The 18,352-nt window shown below is 35.4% G+C and overlaps 1 protein-coding gene across 1 annotated transcript in view; it reads left to right on the plus strand.

The window, feature by feature from the left end:
• UGGT2 (UDP-glucose glycoprotein glucosyltransferase 2) overlaps positions 1-18,352 on the plus strand; it is an 86,112-nt gene that overhangs the window by 5,679 nt on the left and 62,081 nt on the right. Inside the window, exons 3-9 of the mRNA XM_032203496.1 lie at positions 3,860-3,990; positions 4,733-4,845; positions 9,056-9,230; positions 10,741-10,837; positions 11,890-11,968; positions 13,490-13,590; positions 17,313-17,412. Coding sequence (XP_032059387.1) covers positions 3,860-3,990; positions 4,733-4,845; positions 9,056-9,230; positions 10,741-10,837; positions 11,890-11,968; positions 13,490-13,590; positions 17,313-17,412 — 796 coding nt within the window. The remainder of the gene's footprint in view (positions 1-3,859; positions 3,991-4,732; positions 4,846-9,055; positions 9,231-10,740; positions 10,838-11,889; positions 11,969-13,489; positions 13,591-17,312; positions 17,413-18,352) is intronic.

Below are 18,352 nucleotides of genomic sequence, written 5' to 3' on the forward strand. Positions count from 1 at the left end.
CTGTATTAGATCACCATTACTCACTACTAAATCAGATAAGTATTTTTATGCCCATATCAACCATATAGATTCAAGAGGAAATAACACAGTTACGGCATTTTTCTATAATAACCATGCAATAAAGTACTCCATATGTACTGGTGTGTTTCTTGAATGTCACGGGGGTTTGACAGGCCGATGATGCTGGAACTGCTGTTACTTGAGCTCTCCGCTTCCCTAAGTAATCTATAGATACAGATATACACATGTATAAAGTTGAAAAAATCCCCAAACTCCAGTCCCTCAAAACAATACGCCTATCACCCTGTACTCTTCTGACTTAATTAGGTCCCTTATAGTTACTCTCCATGCCTTCTGTGCCTCAGTACTTTCAATTCTCCTGTGGGGCACCAGCATATATTCAGATTACTTCTGTGGTGTGCGTGCTCATTTGCATGGAGTCTGAGGAGCTATGATAAAGACCTTTGCTTTCCTTTTGTGACCATCCTGGTCTTCTCCCTCTTTTTAAACTATTTTTCATCTACTTGTGATATGAGATACATCTGGAGACTGTGAATGATAAATGTAGATAAATATGAGTCTACTTCTAAGCTTCAGTTGTTGTTCAGTTCAGTTCAGTTTGACTATAGGAGTTTAGAGAGCTATTCAGCTGACAAATTTAAGCACGTTTAGAGCAACCTAAATAGCTTTTCATGTTTTGTTGGCTGCTAGACTATATTGGCTGGGGTGGCAGTTTACAGACATATAGCTTGTACGCATGCATTTAGATGTTTAAAATCGGGAGCTGTATCCCATCGATGTCATCTCATTTAGTTATTTTTTAATCAACTTGGTTAATGAATTTAATGGTAATATGCCATCATGAAACATTTTATGACCAAAACATCTGTTTCTCCTTGGTTGCCTCTAACATTCTAAAAATTTATCATGGCTTCTACTTTTTAGCAGAGAGCGTTGTTAAAAATGTGCCTGAAGGGCAAGCAGTTGTCAAGTATCAAGGAGCAAATACTATGTGAAAATAGTTTGAAGTATATAATAAACTTAAAAAAATGGTTTTTGCGTGAGATGGATCATATAGCTGTTGATGTGGATTAATTTATCATGCTGAAATTTAAAGAGCTAAGACTGTAGTCTGAATAAAGCCAGCAGTTTTAGTATAAATGTAAGTAGTCCAATTAATTTAATGTTAGACAGGAATGTTTATACACAGTTTACGGGAAGGCATATTCCTGGAAATGTAGAACATGCCCTTTTGTAATCCTACTTTTTTTTTTTTTTTTTTTTTTTTTTGTGTGTAGTGAATAACAGCAAACTGAGTCTTTTGAAATAATTAATTTTCGGGAGGAGGAAAAGGCAGAAAGAAGATCCTAGAGGTTCTAGGAACAAAAGGGTAGGGGTTGTAAAGAGGAAAGCAAGAGGATAGGAAGTACTTCATCATTGTATATGAAAAGCATTGCCCAATGCTAGGGCAAACAGTAGGTGAAAAGACAATTCAGTAACTCAGATAGTTTTGAATGCCATGGTACCAGGACGTTACTTAAGAAACTTCAGAAATTAAAGGAATAGAGAGACATGAAGACAAGTATTCTACAATACATGGCCAAGGATACAAGGTAGGAAGGAAACTGCCTAGCAGATATGTGCTATATAATAATATGAATGAAATCCTGCAAAGAAAATTCAGGGTATCACAGAAGCTATGATTAAAAATGTTTTAATCCTGCTGTTGAACAGGAGCAGTAGAAGACTGGGCAGTCTCTATAGAGTAGAAGGATGTTGTTTAGTGTTTTGGCATCAGAATGGTGAATGCTCAGATGCCAATTTTTTTCTCCAAGTTGTGTTTTTGTATTTGTTTTTTTTTTAATATCCCCGATTCTGTTTTGTGTTGTTTGTTTTTTTAATCCTTCCCAAGGGATCCTTTTCATCAGAACTTGCAAGGCTCACAAGTTTATTTACATCTAGAGTTGGCCTCAGTTGATGGACAATTCCAAAACTATGGCGTCTAGGGTTGTGGTACGTGGTCTAGCATGGTTCCACTTTGGACCCCTAGAGGGGTTTCCCACTGGGACAATCATTCCACTTTCACAGAAGAAACACTTTTAAATTAAGATGTTGACCAACAACATAGGTAAATTTAAGCTGGACAGCTACAATAGTTTACCCCCTCAACTTGCTTTCTCTTTGCTGCAAATTTTCAACTTTATAGGAGAATATTTGAATTTTAGGTGAAAAAGATCCTGAATCACTGCATTTTACAGGTAGTATCTATTCATGTAAGTAAAATACATGCTGATTACTTAGATTTTTTTTTCACCACAGTGTCCATTCTGGACTACTTTGTGCATGTTTCAGCTGTTCCTACTGTGGAAGACCAACCTCTACAACAGCGATGGTACACAATGTTTGTTATGGTAAAAGCTTTGGTTCCTCAACTTTGTGTTCAAGAATATCATATACAGCAACGTAGAAAACTTGGCCCAGTTCAGACTTTTGATTTATTATTCCTTAAACTCCTTAACAGATACTGGCATTTTTCTCAATTTGATAAAAGAGTAATTATGCTTCTTCCACTGACATGCCTAAGGAAAGCATGAGAATATTTATGTGCAGCCCAGAAAGTTAACCATGTCCTGGGCTGCATCAAAAGAAGTGTAGCTAGCAGGCTGAGGAGGTGATTCTTCCCCTTTACTCCGCTCCTGGACCCCATGTAGAGTACTGTGTTCAGCTCCTGGGCCGCCCCAACATAAAAAGGACATGGGCCTGTTGGAGCAAGTCCAAGGAGGGCCATGAGGATGATCAGAGGGCTCAGTGAAGACCTTAAAGCAGCTTTTCAATACTTAAATGGGGCCTACAAGGAAAGATGGGGAAGGATTCTTCATCAGGGAGTGCAGGAACAGGACTAGGTTTAACAGTTTTAAACTGAAAGAGAATAGATTTAGATTAGATATTTTGGAGAAATTCTTCACTGTGAGGGTGGTGAGGTCCTGGCGCAGGCTGCCCAGAGAAGCTGTGGGTGCCCCATCCCTGGAGGTGCTCAAGGCCAGGCTGGATGGGGCTTTGGGCAGCCTGGGCTGGTGGGAGATGTCCCTGCCCATGGCAGAGGGATTGGAACTAGATGGTCTTTGAGGTCCCTTCCAACCCAAACCATAATGTGATTCTATGTTTTTTCCACCTGAAGAATAAATGGATACTCTTTATTTACCACCACAGTTCTTTATTATAACTTCCATTGTTCCCAGACTCCATCCACCTTCCATTCTTACTTGGAGTCCTGATTTTGGCTTTGAGAAGGTGAGATTGCTGGGAGGGGTAGGGGATGGGAAACCGTTTCACTTATATCCCTTCTCGTACTCTTGTTTATAATGCATTTCCAGGGAAGAAATAGGGTATGTGAGAGTAGACCGAAGAATGTTGCCAGTAGAAGAGCTTTATGGATGTAAACTGAATGATTGGAGTGGTCCAAGACTACATGTGAGGAAATCATTTTAAAAATAACGCCGGTTGAACATAAACTTAAAAGTTTGCATTAAAAGGCTAGCATAAGCTTGAAATATTAAGCTCTGCTCAAGACTTTCCATATGGGACTGCAAAGAGGTATTATTGTATTGAGTAGATTTTTTTAATTGCTGAAAATGACTTGATGTTAACCAGTGCTATTCTGCTCACTTTTAATTCATTTGTGTTACATTAAGCCTTGAGAATTTGTAGGTAAAGAAAACAATTTGTTGGTGGACAACACTGAAGACTTCTGAACTGCCTGTCAGTGCTAGCATAATATACAAATATTATGTTAACACAGATAGATAAGCCACACCATTAGAGGCTAAATACAAAAACTTTGTATTTTTTTCTTCAACAGATTCAGAGCATTCTTACTACAATTTAATCTTGAAGAAAGCAGGACAATTTTTATCCAATTTGCAAATCAATCTGTTGAAGTTTGCACTTTCCATACGGGCATATTCTCCAACTGTTCAGATGTTTCAGCAGGTGAGTATATTATCTGATATATTTGGTAAATGATTGATGTGGTATTTTGGCTTCAGAGTAAATAATATTTATTACAATTCAGTAATATACATGCAGGTGTTTTTTGTAGTCAACCCTGATACAAATTTTAAAAGGTATGATGTGATGTTTTATAAGCCAGTTTTATTGTGAGGAAAAAATCTTTGTTTTTAATTATATGGATAGTTGTATATGGATAGTTTGTTCTTTCTTAAAACTCAGCTGTGGGTTGGTTTGTTTGTTTTGCATTGCTTTAAATTTTCACGTGGAAATTCAGACATTCCCAAAGTAGGAAATTTCTTGTATCTTCAAGACATTTAGATCTGTTATTTAGTGGACTTCTCATATCTCTCATTATGGTATTTCCGAAGTTGAAAGATCAAATAGTTAAATACTGATAGCTGCTAAAATTAAAAATGCCTCAGAGTATAGTCTGTGATTTATGCTTGTGGAGGATATTTCTCAGCCCCATTTTTACAGAACATAAAGGGACTTGAGATTTCTGGAACATGACTTTATTTGATAGACTAACTCTTACAAAGGTTATAAGGTCTCAATCTTTTAATATTTTCCATTACTATTTTCACATGTACACAACTTTGAATGGGCTTAATTAGAAACAAAACTCAATGGCAGCTGTGGAGTTATTTTAATCAAAGGGATGTGAGTTTAAGTTGAAGTGCAATCAAAGTATTCTGGTTAAGTATAATTGTTGAAATATTAGATTGCAGCTGATGAACCTCCACCAGAAGGCTGCAGTGCATTTGTGGTTATCCATGAGAAGCACACCTGTAAGACTAATGAAATAAAAAAGCTTCTGAAGAAGGCTACTAAGAGGTAAATTTAATGATCTGTTTTAAGAGGAAAAATAGTTTACGAAAGAAGAAAACGTTTTATAGCACATATAGTATTTTGGAATTTTGCATTCTACATACTTGATGTTAACAAGTCCATAAATCCCGGTTTACTGCATATTTAAAGACATACCCATTTAAAGTATACATTATTTTGAAACAGTTACTTTTGGTTCTGAAATATTTTAAACACTTTCTGTTACAGAAATTCATCAATTATGAATCAAAATAGTCTTCTAAAACAAAACCATAGAGCTTTGCTCCTCTAACCCCATGCATAATTTTGTATTTCTTCAATTTTTCTGCTATGGCATAGTGAAGTTTACAGTGTTGTTTCTGTACAAGCTTACCATTTTATGCATCAGAGTCTGTACTTCTGCTGACAGACCTTGCTGTGTTGTCAATGCCAATGCATTTGAGGGTTTCCGGAATGTAAGAGTGGAAGAAAAGTCTACCACAGATGGCATAACTTTCTTTACCTTGTGTTAGACTTTAAATCTATCCAGACTTTAAGCAGGTTTTGTCCTGTGGAAACTACCATCTGTCCAGAATGAGTTTGGGTTTTGAGATAAAACATGTAGAACCTATCAAAATAACAAACAATAACAAAAATAACGAAAGCAAAATATTTAACCTTTATAAAAACAGAATTATATTTTTTCAAAACCTTTATGTAGGGTTTGTTTTTGTGTTTGTTTTTTTGTTTGTTTGGTTGGTTGGTTGGTTGGTTTTTCATTTTTTCATCCTGCAATGGTCAAGGTTATCATGATATACATTCGTGTTCATGCCCTCAGACACTTCACGGAGATATGTATAAAGACTACTATGAAAAGATGATTTAGTAGTCCATAACACGTGGATTTTTCTTTCTATCAAATACAAACTGAGGGAAAATAATGAAATTTGTCTTTTTGGTGCTGGTTGCCTCTAAAAACGGGCTTATGTTCTACATGTGTGATTTATGGTATTGTCTAAGTCATTGATATAATTACAACCTACTGAATCATTGTCCTTTACTTAGTCGATAACCAAGGTTTTTGCATAAAGATTTTACTGTCTCATCTGCAGTGTCCCATTTTTAACTGTTATGTTCTGCATAACAAATGTATCTCATTTTCTTACATAAATTATTTGTACTATATTTGGGCTTTTAAAATGATTTGAATTCTTCTGGTGATCTATTAAGGCATTATGAAACCTTAGCATTTTACAACAATGCCTAAATATACTGTTCTTCTATAACAATATACTTCTTCTTTAAAGCGGATTTGGCACGTTCTTCTTTCTGGAGGTATTTTTCTCAAACTGACATGATTCTGGAAAATCAGGATACTAAACAAAAGAATCATAAAGTATTCCGAATTGAAAGAGTTAGACTGCTATGAGTCATTAAATTAATTTTAAAAGCTCACAGGAAAACTGAAGTTTTTTGTATTAAATTGTTTTTCTGTTTTGGGTAGGTGTACAAGTCACATTACAACCTTCAGCAGTGGCAACAAAATCTTGTTAAACTTCCTCTCCTTATACCTAGCCCAAAAATAAATGAGTCACTCCAATATTTAGAGTTCCTGGAGCTAAACTTTAAGAAAAATATGTTTCCTACCAAGTAATTGTTTCCATATTGCTTTCAATATGGAAACAATAGACTCTGGGTAGCGTATGCTCAGTCACTTGTGCTGGAGACTTATAGCCTAAGTGATACAGGTAGGGCTGTGCTACTTTCTCTCCCTTTTCTGTATGGTGTACATCATGGTATATGGAACAATCTCACTGCTGGTTCCTCTAAATCAGTCATTCTTTTTCTTGTGACTTTCATGGAAAGTGATGTTTTTGGTTTACTAATCTATGCTCCTTCCGTTCTTATTTCAATCTGTTTTCCTTTGTATTTTATTTCGGGGGGTATTGTCTGTTGTGAATCTTCCAATTAAGCCAGGCTTAAGCTAGGCTTTCAGTTGTGTCATTAAGTTCCCAGTATTGAACGGGAACACTAAGAAATATTCTATTTTTAGGGATCATAGTTTCAAATCTTGGTGGCAGAGAAAGAAGAGTCTGCGGCATTATTTTGTGCAGATCCATCAGCTCAGCCTGAGATCCAGGAAGTCTCAGGCAGTTTGGACTCAGGAGAGCCGAAATGGATAAGGTCTGCATGTCAAGATCAAGTGTTGCTTCGGCCGTTCCTTTATGCAGTAGCTGCCGTGATTTGGTCTGTTTCAGTTACGTGGCAATGGGCTGCATGGCTCCAGTAGGAAGTGTTTTGTGTGGAGTTGCAATGGGCTGCTCTCAGGCTGTGGACCATTGAAAGGAAGATCTTGAGTGCTAAAATGGTTGGGATGGCATATCTTGAAAACAACACTTGGATTTCTAGGGCTCTTGCTGACACACCTGACGAGTCACGCATACTGTTTTGGAACTACCTAGGCAAGCACATAGCCGCCTTCACTACCCTAGTAATTGGTTAATGAGTGCTGGACTCCACATCCATGTATTGTTTTATCAGTTTTGTCTGCCTAACTGCTGCTCCTTCCCTTTCAGGCAGCCTTCTCACGGAATCACGCATGTCAATAAATGTATTAGCTTTGAGCAGTAAGAGAATCGATTCTTCCTCACTGCTGTTCAGTGTCAAAGCAAAACAGAAAACGGAGGCTTACCTTGGATTAGCAAGGGCTGAATGCTTTAATTATGAATTTCCAGGTGATTCTGGTAGCCCAGTGCTGTGTTATTTCAATGCAGCACTTAAGTTTTTAGTGAAGCTTGGTCATTATCATGTGAAATGCTTTCTTAGAGGCCGTCAGCGTTCAGGAAAGTCACGACAGCAGCTGGTACTTCTTGAGATCATGATTCATTCTCCTAAGTGACTGGTTAAGAAAAGAGATGCTCCCTTGATTCAGGTTTTCAGCGCCCTATGAATGACTGGCAGTTGTCTCTCTGGGTATGAGAAGTTTCAGACGTCACATCCCGTATGTAAGCTTTCAGTGGGGGCAAATCTGCATCTGCTCTTGAACTTAATGAAGAATTGTAGGTGTCATCTTTTTCAGGAATCTGAAGCATTGTCTGTTCTGTTCTGTGATGAGCATGAGAAAGCTTACCTGATATTTTTGCAACACATGGCTGCACACACCCAAGTTAATTCTCAAGCCAGGCCCCTCCTTTTGTGTCTGCCTTGCAAATGTGGTCTCCGATTGCATACCTACCAAGCTTACATAGGATGTTGATGTAAAGGCTCTGAGCAAGCTCATACAAATTGTCCCCAATTTGAGTGAGGGATTGAAGCAGATGATCTCCAAAGATCCGTTCCAATGTAAATTATTCTGGGATTTTATATAGAAGATATTCCCAAGCTTTGCATCACAGAAGCTGCAGCATGTGGAGTTCTGCTCACAACTTTGCAGTATGACTTTTGAATGAGTGTGTAGCTACAGGGCACACATTTGTGCAGGGTAAGTTGGGTTAGAGTTTCTGAGCTTGCCTTGGAGAGGTTTGGAAAGAGTTTATTGATTCTTCCAGTGTGACTATACAAAGGCAACTTTAAAAAATAAATGTACTCATCAATAATTAGCACCTTGAGAATACTGCTCAGTTGTATTTGCCTGTTACTTTTCCACCTTTTCCTTATTTGTTCAAAAGATGTTTGCAGTCATCTAAGAATTCATTTATTGCAGGTGTAGGAAGCGTCATGGCCTTGAATGAGGAGGGTAGGTGCAATCAAAATTTGCAAAATTATCTAAATTATATGAGCTTGATGCTGGAAGTGAAGCATAACCCCACTTAGTTTCCATATGTGTGAGCAGCTTTCTCAAACTTCACTGAATATCCCTCTACTGTGCTGTTACTCACCGATTGCTGTGTACATCTCTAACAGATACAGTGTCGTTTTATTTGAAAGGTTCTAGCTGTAATTGATTGTTGCCCAAAATGTCTCTGCTTTTTATTTTGCTGATGTTTCAATTTGATATAATGCATTGAAGTTATTTATAGTTGATGCTGATTTTTCAGTTTTTGAGACTTTCATTTGAAAATCGGTTTTGTAAGTCCTTTTGTGAGCAACTGTGATTATTTTGTGATTATTTTTACATGGCTAGTACACCTCTAGCATATAAGCCCTTACTTGTTTTTCAGTTTTGAAGTACAAAAAGTGCCAGGTTTTATTTCACTTTTGCATATGTTGTAACACATTTATTTGTTTTTGAAACCAGACCCAGGCCATATCTTTTCAAGGGAGATCATAAATTCCCAACTCTCAAAGAGGATGGCCCAGTGGTTATTCTTTATGCAGAAATAGGTACAAAAGACTTTGTTAAATTCCACAAGATTTTATCTGAGAAGGCGCAAAAGGAGGAAATTGTGTACGTTCTCCGACATTATGTTCAGGTATGCAGTTCAAGTTAACATTGATTCAATAAACTGTTAGTAGTGTATCTTTATTTTTCTTGACACAACATGCATTATACATTTGTTTTTGAATTTGCCTAAATCGTGTGTTAATATTAATCACAATTAATTATTAATTATTAATCAATAATCAATAAGTAATATTAATCATAATTAATTATGTGTATTTTTACATAATCTAATTATAATCTCATGTTCTTTGTAGTACAATAGCATAGGCTGTCACTTTTGTGGCATTTGCGTTCCACAGTGTCAGTATTTTCAACATTTAACGTTTAAACATAATGTTGCTGATTGTTTTCCCTAACTTACTCCCTGAAACGTGACAGTGCAAGACACATACCAGTACATGGAGTTATGTTGTCTCCTTGTTTTGATTCTCGGAAGGTTTTTGTAATTCATATTCGAAGTACAGCTCTTAAATAGTGCAGCTAATGCAAGAATAATCTGATTCAGTAGGAGGTTGCTGTGATTTATGTAGACCAGGCATTTCAGGGAAATGAGCTTTTTAGTTTGCAGATTAACTTTCAGAGCTGTTTGCTTATGGGAATGAAATAGAGAATTGGAGGAAGTCAGTCTTAAATTCTAAGTTGTAAGGGCTGTAGTTTTTACTGAACTTTCAGTTCTTCTTTTTTGCACTTTTTTTTCCCAACTAAATACCTGTGGTCTCCATGCTCCTTGCTCCTCTCCCATGGAGACTGATTCTCCCTCCATTTTTTCATTATATGCCAGAAGAGGGAGTATTGAGAGTAAAAGAGGTACACAGCCTTTCTGTGGTCTATTTTTATATTTTTTTTTATCTTGAAGCCGAAAGGCTTTCAAGATATTGTTGCTGCACATGTGCAAATTGCATTTTGGGAAGGGATTTTTTTTTTTGCATTTTGGGCAGATTAGGGCACTTTTTCACATATGAGTAATTACTCTGTTGAATGTCAGACTTCCACTCCAAAGTTAGAAACATTTGGTCTTATTAATAAAATTGGCAACGCGTTTTTAGCTGTGATACCTTAATAATAATTCTTAATCTTCTTTATAGAAAGTGATTGATCCTTTCAACAAAAGTTTTGGAAGGTATCAGCCTGATGCATACTTTCCTCCTAACATTCTAAAGTCTGGCAAATTTAAAAGGATATAAGAATTGTTTAAAATGTGAATTGTTAAGCATCAGTAATTAATTGTATAGGGTGCTACCAGCTCTGCTGTTCTAATCCTTCTAATATTATATGAGGGAATTACTATTTTGACAGCCTTTCTATATTCTACAGGAGATAAAAGAAGTTCTTACTTTCTATATACACCTCCTCAGTGGGTTGACAATATGTCTTGCATGACTTTTATTTTGTTTGATGTAGTATTCCATGCTTTGAATCATATATTGAAAGATTAAGTTACTATTGGCATAACATGTTAAAGTTACAGTACTGCATATTGTAAATCTAAAGTTTTTAAAGTTTTGTTTTTATTCTGTTAAAATAATGTTGTCCAACAGAAACCAAGTTCCAGGAAAATGTATTTATCTGGATATGGTGTAGAACTTGCAATAAAGAGTACAGAATACAAAGCAGTAGATGATACACAGGTTAAAGGTATGTTGTTTTTTACATTTATGGTATCTTATTGGAGTTACTATTAAAATATATAAATATATTTAGCTATGAAGTCAGTAGTATTTTGAAAGTTATATTTTATTTTTGCACAAGGAATTCTTGGACATTAAGAACTAAGACATTAAAATGCATGGGATCATTTGTGAACAACTCTGCTTAGAACATAGTTCATTACTTAACCTGTAATTATTGTTATCTGTGGCTGTACTTCAGAATGTAAACTATTCTTCTCCTTTCAATAAGACTGTTTAACCTTTGTTCTTCAATTATTTTATATTTGTTGGCATCCCTAATATGGTAGTTATCACAATAACTACACATTAGTGTTTTGCAGTTGCTTTTTTTCCTGAATTTGTTTCTAATTTTTCTAATTTTAAAAATAACTTTACATTCTTCTATAGGATCATAGAATTTGTTGCCAGTATATGTTCCTACATGCTGAAATGAGACATACACCACAGAAAATAGAAACTGTAGCATTCTGACACAGAGAAATTACTTTGTGTGGAGATTTGCAAGATTTAAAGAAACTTATAGTTATCTATGCTTTGGCAAGACTATGGTTTAATAGCCTTGGAGCCCCTTCAAAAATAGATTTATTTTTTTTTAAGGAAATAAACAAATCTCTCACTTGCATCAAATTCTAGTTGGAGGTTCAAGCACTTTAAAGGCATCATGTTTTTCAAGCATAAATCTGGTATTAGTTGGCTGATAAGAGTTTCCCACTTAATCAAACTGAGAGATGGTTATTTTGGAAAGTGAACTATTTAACCATAGCAATTTATATTGAAATTGTAAACATCAGATGAATTATATTTTAAAAATAATTCCACTGTTGCTAAGTTCTGTAAAGTGATTCATTCTGATGCCAAAATGTGAATGCAAAGATATAAATCTAATTGAAATTACATCTGGGAATGACAACTTTCAGATTGCATATTTCTGTTAACAGTTTTATAATTCATAGGAATTATACAGCAGGATACTTCAGTAACTTTCTTGTGTATTGCTTATATGTGCTGCATGTTCAGGATCAAATGACACACAGAAAGAGGAAGATGACGATGATGAAGAAAGTGATGTCCAAGGATTTCTTTTCCACAAGTTAACGTGAGTTGACATAAGATATAATTAAACTTTTGCATTTTTTTCTGGAACCTGAACCAAAATTAAAGTCTTTTATAGAAGAAGTAAGATTTATGTTGCAAATGACTATATTTGCTAAACAGTTGCTTATTCATTTCAATTATTGCTTTTTGATTTCTAATTCTCTTAGAATTTATATAGTTGTGGGGTTTGTTTTTTGTTTGTTTGTTTGTTTTTAAGTAAAAAATTGGCTTTGAGCAACAGCCACAAAAACTTAGATACAAACATGTCAACATGGTATCCTATGGGAAACAGTTGCTGCTATTTCTGTTTTCAGATAATTACAGATCAAAACAAATAGCAAGCCATGAACTGTAGCCACATAAGGTGTTTTCAAGATGAATAGTTACTCATTTCTTGGGTTTAAGGAGCGATATTTTGAGGAAGATATGATTGTTGTTAGTGTCTTCTTAGTTTGTCATTTATAGGACTGTGTTACAAGTATGTAAAAAGGGAATTTTCTGTCTTTACTTCCCTTTTCATGTGAGTATTCTTTCTTTGAGGAACCTGGATTGTATTTTAATCCCAGAACAACAGTCTTGATACGTGATTTTTTCCCTTTTCCAATAAAAAGCAGCATCCCTTAGATGATAGAAATATTCCAACAGCTAAAAATTGTGGGGGATGGGAGGGGAAGGAATTCCTTGTGAAACTTCCCAGTATCTACAATGAAATATGAAATATTATGGAAATTAGTCTTAATGTTTTAAATGTCTGTTTTTAGCTGCTGTTTGCTTCTTGTTCTATATTTCTTGTAGAAGAGTCTTTAAAAGTCTAATGGAAATTGTTTGCTATTGGAGGGTGTCTTGTCTTTCTTTGTCTTGTCTTTGAGGGGAAAGAAGTCTTTCCCCTCAGAACTTCTTTGCCCAATTATCTTTTGGAAAAAGATATCCAAGGTTTTGGGCACTGTGCTCTTCTTCAAGCCTGACCAGTGATTTTTGTGCTCAGCAGCTTGATTTTGTCAGTGATGTTAATTTATAAAAAACGGTCTCTAACTAGGCGTTCTCATTCCATACAAACAATAGCTTGCTTATATATTTCATGGGTAATACAACAAGCTCTGTTATTTTACAGTTACAGTTCATATATATTATAGTTAATATTTAATTAAGCATGCAATATGCTATAGTAAACTAACTGTAGAGCTTATAACCACTTTAAGTTTACTGCTGTTTACAGCTGCATTGTGTCAATATTATTTAGACTTTGAGTTCATTTATTCCATCAAGATATTTGTGACAGGGTTTAAGACAGATCACTACAAACCAATTGAACTCTTCCTTGCAATTAACAGGCTTTTAGTCCTCACAAATCACCCTTTTCGCATCCCAAATCCTCATTTGTGTTTTGAGAATGAATTAAAAATTTAATTCTTGCTTGATAACATAACGATATAGTGCTACAGCTGTGTGTAATACAGTAGATAAAAGCAGGCATTTCTGGATGTCATTAATTTGTCTTCATTTTTAAAATGTTTTGGTATAGACAGATGCATCCTGATCTGAAAAATAATCTGAAAGAGTTTAAAAAACATCTAATTGAAACTACTAACAACATGGAACCGCTGAAGGTTTGGGAGTTACAAGGTATGTATTGCATTTTTCTGAATTAGCATGGTGCTCTCAGTTTTCCTTTGATGTATCAACATTAAAATAAAAGCTGTTTTAAAAAGAGACATATAGTTTCATAAAAACAATATTATATCAAGTATTTAAAGAGAACATGTTCGTATCTTCTTCTAGTATTATGTGAGAGAAATTGAAGGAACATTGAAGTCATTTCATATGATGGAGAATCAGAACTAGCTTTATTGATTTTAAAGACGGAAGTTAAATTGCACCGTTTTCTGCCTGATGTGTTATCTAAGATATTAAATTTAGTTTCAGGGTTGTACGTGAGGGGTCAGGCAAAAAAATAATGTTTTGACATGACCATTGAAGAAATACCAGTTAAGACATTTTGCTTTCTTTCATTTATAAATTCTATTTTTTATCAGTGTGGTGGAGTTGACACACATACATTTTTAATATAACGTCAGATAAAAGAACATGCTTTAAAAAACTTTGTGTAGCAAAGGAGAGCAATACAGAGATGATGATTTCTGAGCAGTTCCTGTGCTGATGACCTACAAGAGGACATTCTGTAGCTGTAGAAGAGAATTATAAATCCCTCTGAAATGGTGATTTTTGCCCTGTTATTTCTCAGAATGCACCATGCATTATGATTACGAGGTGGTGTCATTGTAGCACATAAACTATTTCTATCAGACCTTTCCCATGCCGAGTATGAAAGAAGATGACAGCAAAGCTTAGAGATTTTTTTTTAATTGAAAGTATGCAAATACTTTTAAAAATGAGAATGTTGTGCCCATTTTCGTCATTATTGTTTTATATGTTAATGTAATTGCTCCTAAAAGACATCTTAATATGCCAATGGAAACAATATATTGATAATATTTCATCTTTCTGAATACATTTACATTTAAAACAAATCAGAAAAGGAAGATTTAGGAAGAAATTTTGAAGTGTGAAGCTGTGTCTTCCATGAGTGCCTTTTTTTTTTTTTCTGTGCTATTTCCCACGTTTCTGCTGTCCTGCGTGGGATGCATATCTTCAACTATGGGTAGCTGTTAGATTTCCTACAGAATCTAACCTCTTCCAGGTAGATAGGCCTGTCCTGTAGGTCTCCGTGCAGATGTTCTGCAGTGTCTAAAATGGTGAGCGGAAAGTTTGCCAAGATGCTTACTCTAAGGTCCCTAAAATGTCATGACACTTAAGTTTCAGCAACTATTTTTTACCTGTACTTCACTGTTAAACAACAACCGAATCAAAAATGATTTGCCTTCATACTAGTGAAGGAGACTGAGCAATCATCTGTTCTCCAGTTTCCTTTCAGGCAGATTTTGTTATGGGGATTGTTAGCCATATGCAGTCTGAAACTGGCTATTTAAGATAATTTTTAGTTTGCTTGCAGTCTTATACCAAATAACTCCCCTTCAGTTATAGGATTTACCTTGGTTAATAATAATAATAATAATAATAATAATAATAATAATAATAATAATAATAATAATAATAATAAATTCCAGAGAAATCTACTGTGCAAATAAAAAGAAAATTCTCTTTTTGTCTGGTTAAAAAGTTCTACATGATCAAATACTACTCTATTGATGTTCAAGCAGAAACAGTAGTGAAGCTTTGATCCCTTTACTGCCTACCTTCAAAAGCCAGTATAAGATCTGTACCTAGTGGTGGTCTTTTCTGTGGTATCAGGGCTATATAAATAGAAATTAAATTGGCTCTGCACCCCAAGCAACCAGTTCATACAGGTGTTGAAAGTAGTCAAGCACTGGGATAGATGCTGTTTGTTCGGTGCCAAAGGAACTGACAGTACGTGAGTACATTCAGTGCCTTTTCAGGTAGAATCATAGAGTCATTCGGGTTGGAAAAGGCCTCTAAGATCATCTGTTCCAACCTTTAACACAGTACTGACAAGTCCACCATTAAACCATGCTACTAAGTTCTACATCTACACATTTCTCAAAGACCTTCAGCCTCCTCTTTGTAAGGTGCAAGTGTTTTGATGCTTTTAATCCTGACATGACTACTTTCTATTGTTCATTCTCCATGACTAATTATACAGGCTGCATTAGTAGCTCAGCTACTCTCTAATTTCCTTTAGCCAGCCTCCAAGTAAAAATCTAGCCAAATTTAACTAAAACTCCCTCAGCTATGGGGGCATACTTCTATTAATAAAGTGACCCTAAACACCCTTCAAGAATCCAATTTAAGAGCTGTATGTTTTAGATAAGTAATTAGATTTACTATTCATAATGAAGAATGATGTGCAGAGTATCAATTTGGTATTCTCTTTAATAACTCATTCTTTTATCTGTGTGAATAGCCTCTCACTCTCTAGTGCTTCATTAGCTTTCAAAGCATACTTTGAGGTCTGCTTTAAGCTCAGGATCTTCTTTTCCCAAGGTGCCCTACACTGCTGTCTCAGCTGTGTTGAGTACCACAACAGGGAGGTCTGCAAGTGCACATCCCAGACCAGAGATAACCAGGAAGGTACAAAGACATACCCGCTTTGCTCAGTGGGATTTGAAAATTTGTACTCTAAGCTGTTCAGCATTAGATGGAAATTATTAGTAATTTTTGAAGGCTTATGCGATGGTCTTTTCAGTGCAAGTCCTAAGTGCGCAACAGGTGAGGCATCTATCTCTAGTAACAGTAGCAATTAGGTATTGCCTCACCTGATCACAGCTTATGTGGCTCCTGAAAGAGATCTGAAATGCTCTTTTTGAAAACAGTGATCTCACTATTGGAAGTATTGTTGTAAGTATTAAGAAATTTCTAGTTAACAATCCACCTCTCAAACTCACTTTTTTTATTATTTTTTCCTAAACAAGATATATCAGGCTAACTTGAAATGCACGCTGTCCTCTTTTCTTCGGGCTGCTTTTTAATTCCTGCCTGCTTCAGAACGATGGTGCAGAGTTCTGTAAGGCAGCAGCCTCAATGACTTTGTGCCTAGCTCTTTTTACTGTATGTAGCATCCACTTTCCTCAGACTGAGTCGTCTGAGGCCTTCGGTTTCTGTTCAGGCATCTTAACTAACAAATAATGGGAAAAAGCATCATTACTCTGAGGCTGTTAGTCACAGTATATCCAAAGTAGATGGAAACACCTAGTGTATTATTTCCCTTACCTATCAGTGTCAAAGTTGTTGAGTAGAGGGAAAAAAGGATATCTCCTTTAAAAATTGCACTAGATACTTACAAGAACTGAAATTTCACAGTCCTTGTTTCAGGAGTCTCAGTATTATGTTCCTGAGAAAATGTTGCAAACTCTTGATGTTTGTACATCTTACCTGCTTAATACAGCCTTCTTAGATTTATTATATCTGCACCCAGAAAATCCTGTGAAGTCCTGGAGCTGGAAAGATCTTTTTTTTGGCTGCAGTTACAGGCTGCTGTGGGTTGGTCTGTGTCTAGGTTTCAGCATCATACACTTGTGATACTAGTACAGTAGCATGTGATTAATTGTCTATTTTTTTTCCATGTGTTTTTGTAAAACTTAGAAATTACATGTACAATATGCTCAAGATAGCCAAGCAGAAATTGTATGAGAAGCCCTGATTTTAGTATTTCCAACTTCTCAAGGGCCTGTCTTTTCAACCTTAATAATGTTACTTCATAATCTTTTATAATGTCTAATTGAGGCATAAAAAAAAATATAATGTGTGTGTATGGAAACGTTTTCTGGTTGTAGGCACTATTGATATTTCCAGACTATTTTTTTTTTCAGATCTTAGTTTTCAAGCAGCTGCTCGAATTATGTCTAGCCCTGCTTATGATGCCTTAAAGGTGATGAAAGACATAGCTCAGAACTTCCCAATAAGAGCCAGGTATGATATTTATACTTGTTTTTCAAATACTGTGTTTATGTTTGTGTTTGAATTTAATGACAATAATACAGATTTACAGCCAAATCCTGCAGTCAGATATTCATGTTTTACAGCTCACTAGATGGATTCCAGACAATTTAATTGAGTAGATAATAACTCCTGGGAGAGCTCATGATTGGTCTCTTAAATGTTTCCCATCTGATGCGTGAGATGCCATGAAGGCATCCTAATCCTTCAGGCACTTATTATTGAAAACCTAGTCCTCTGGGCTTTTCTGGAATTATATTTTCCCAGATGCAAAGTTCTGTTGAATTAATAGCAAATCTACTTGCAGTCAAAAGAGGCAAAATTCTGTTAATTTCATAGGGGATCTACACACACTAGCTCAAAGCACAACACTGCTGATAAGATACAACCATGGCTACTGTATGTTAGGGTTCTTACTGGGGAAGATCTGTCTCCCATAACAGATCAGTTAACAGAATATCAAGGTAAATGCTAAGTAAATTAATAGCATTTCCCTTTGTACTAATATTAAAGATTGCCCTTCCTGTAAGCCAATTGTACTGCAATTGAGAAATGTTTTCCTTTACATTTAATAAGTTCTTCACGTAATCCTATCAGCAGTATTTGCTTGAATTACTGAATTAAATATGATGCTAAATATGGTTCTTAACTCAGTGTGCTTTCATATTTTACAACTCTTGTTTAATTATCGTTATGTTTCATTATCATCTCTGATTATCTGTTAGTGAAAATCAACACTGTAATGGAAAAACTGCATTTTGTTTCAAGAAAGAAAAAAAGTTTTAAAATGCCTGAAACATAATTATTATGAAATGATAAGGTACAAGTTTAAACTTAGATTAGCAATCAGAAAATGCATCTTTTTATTACAAAATAATGGAAATGTACACAATGTTGAACTGCAAAGCCAGTT

The sequence above is a fragment of the Aythya fuligula genome, chromosome 1, assembly GCF_009819795.1.
Source record: "Aythya fuligula isolate bAytFul2 chromosome 1, bAytFul2.pri, whole genome shotgun sequence".
NCBI lineage: Eukaryota > Metazoa > Chordata > Aves > Anseriformes > Anatidae > Aythya > Aythya fuligula.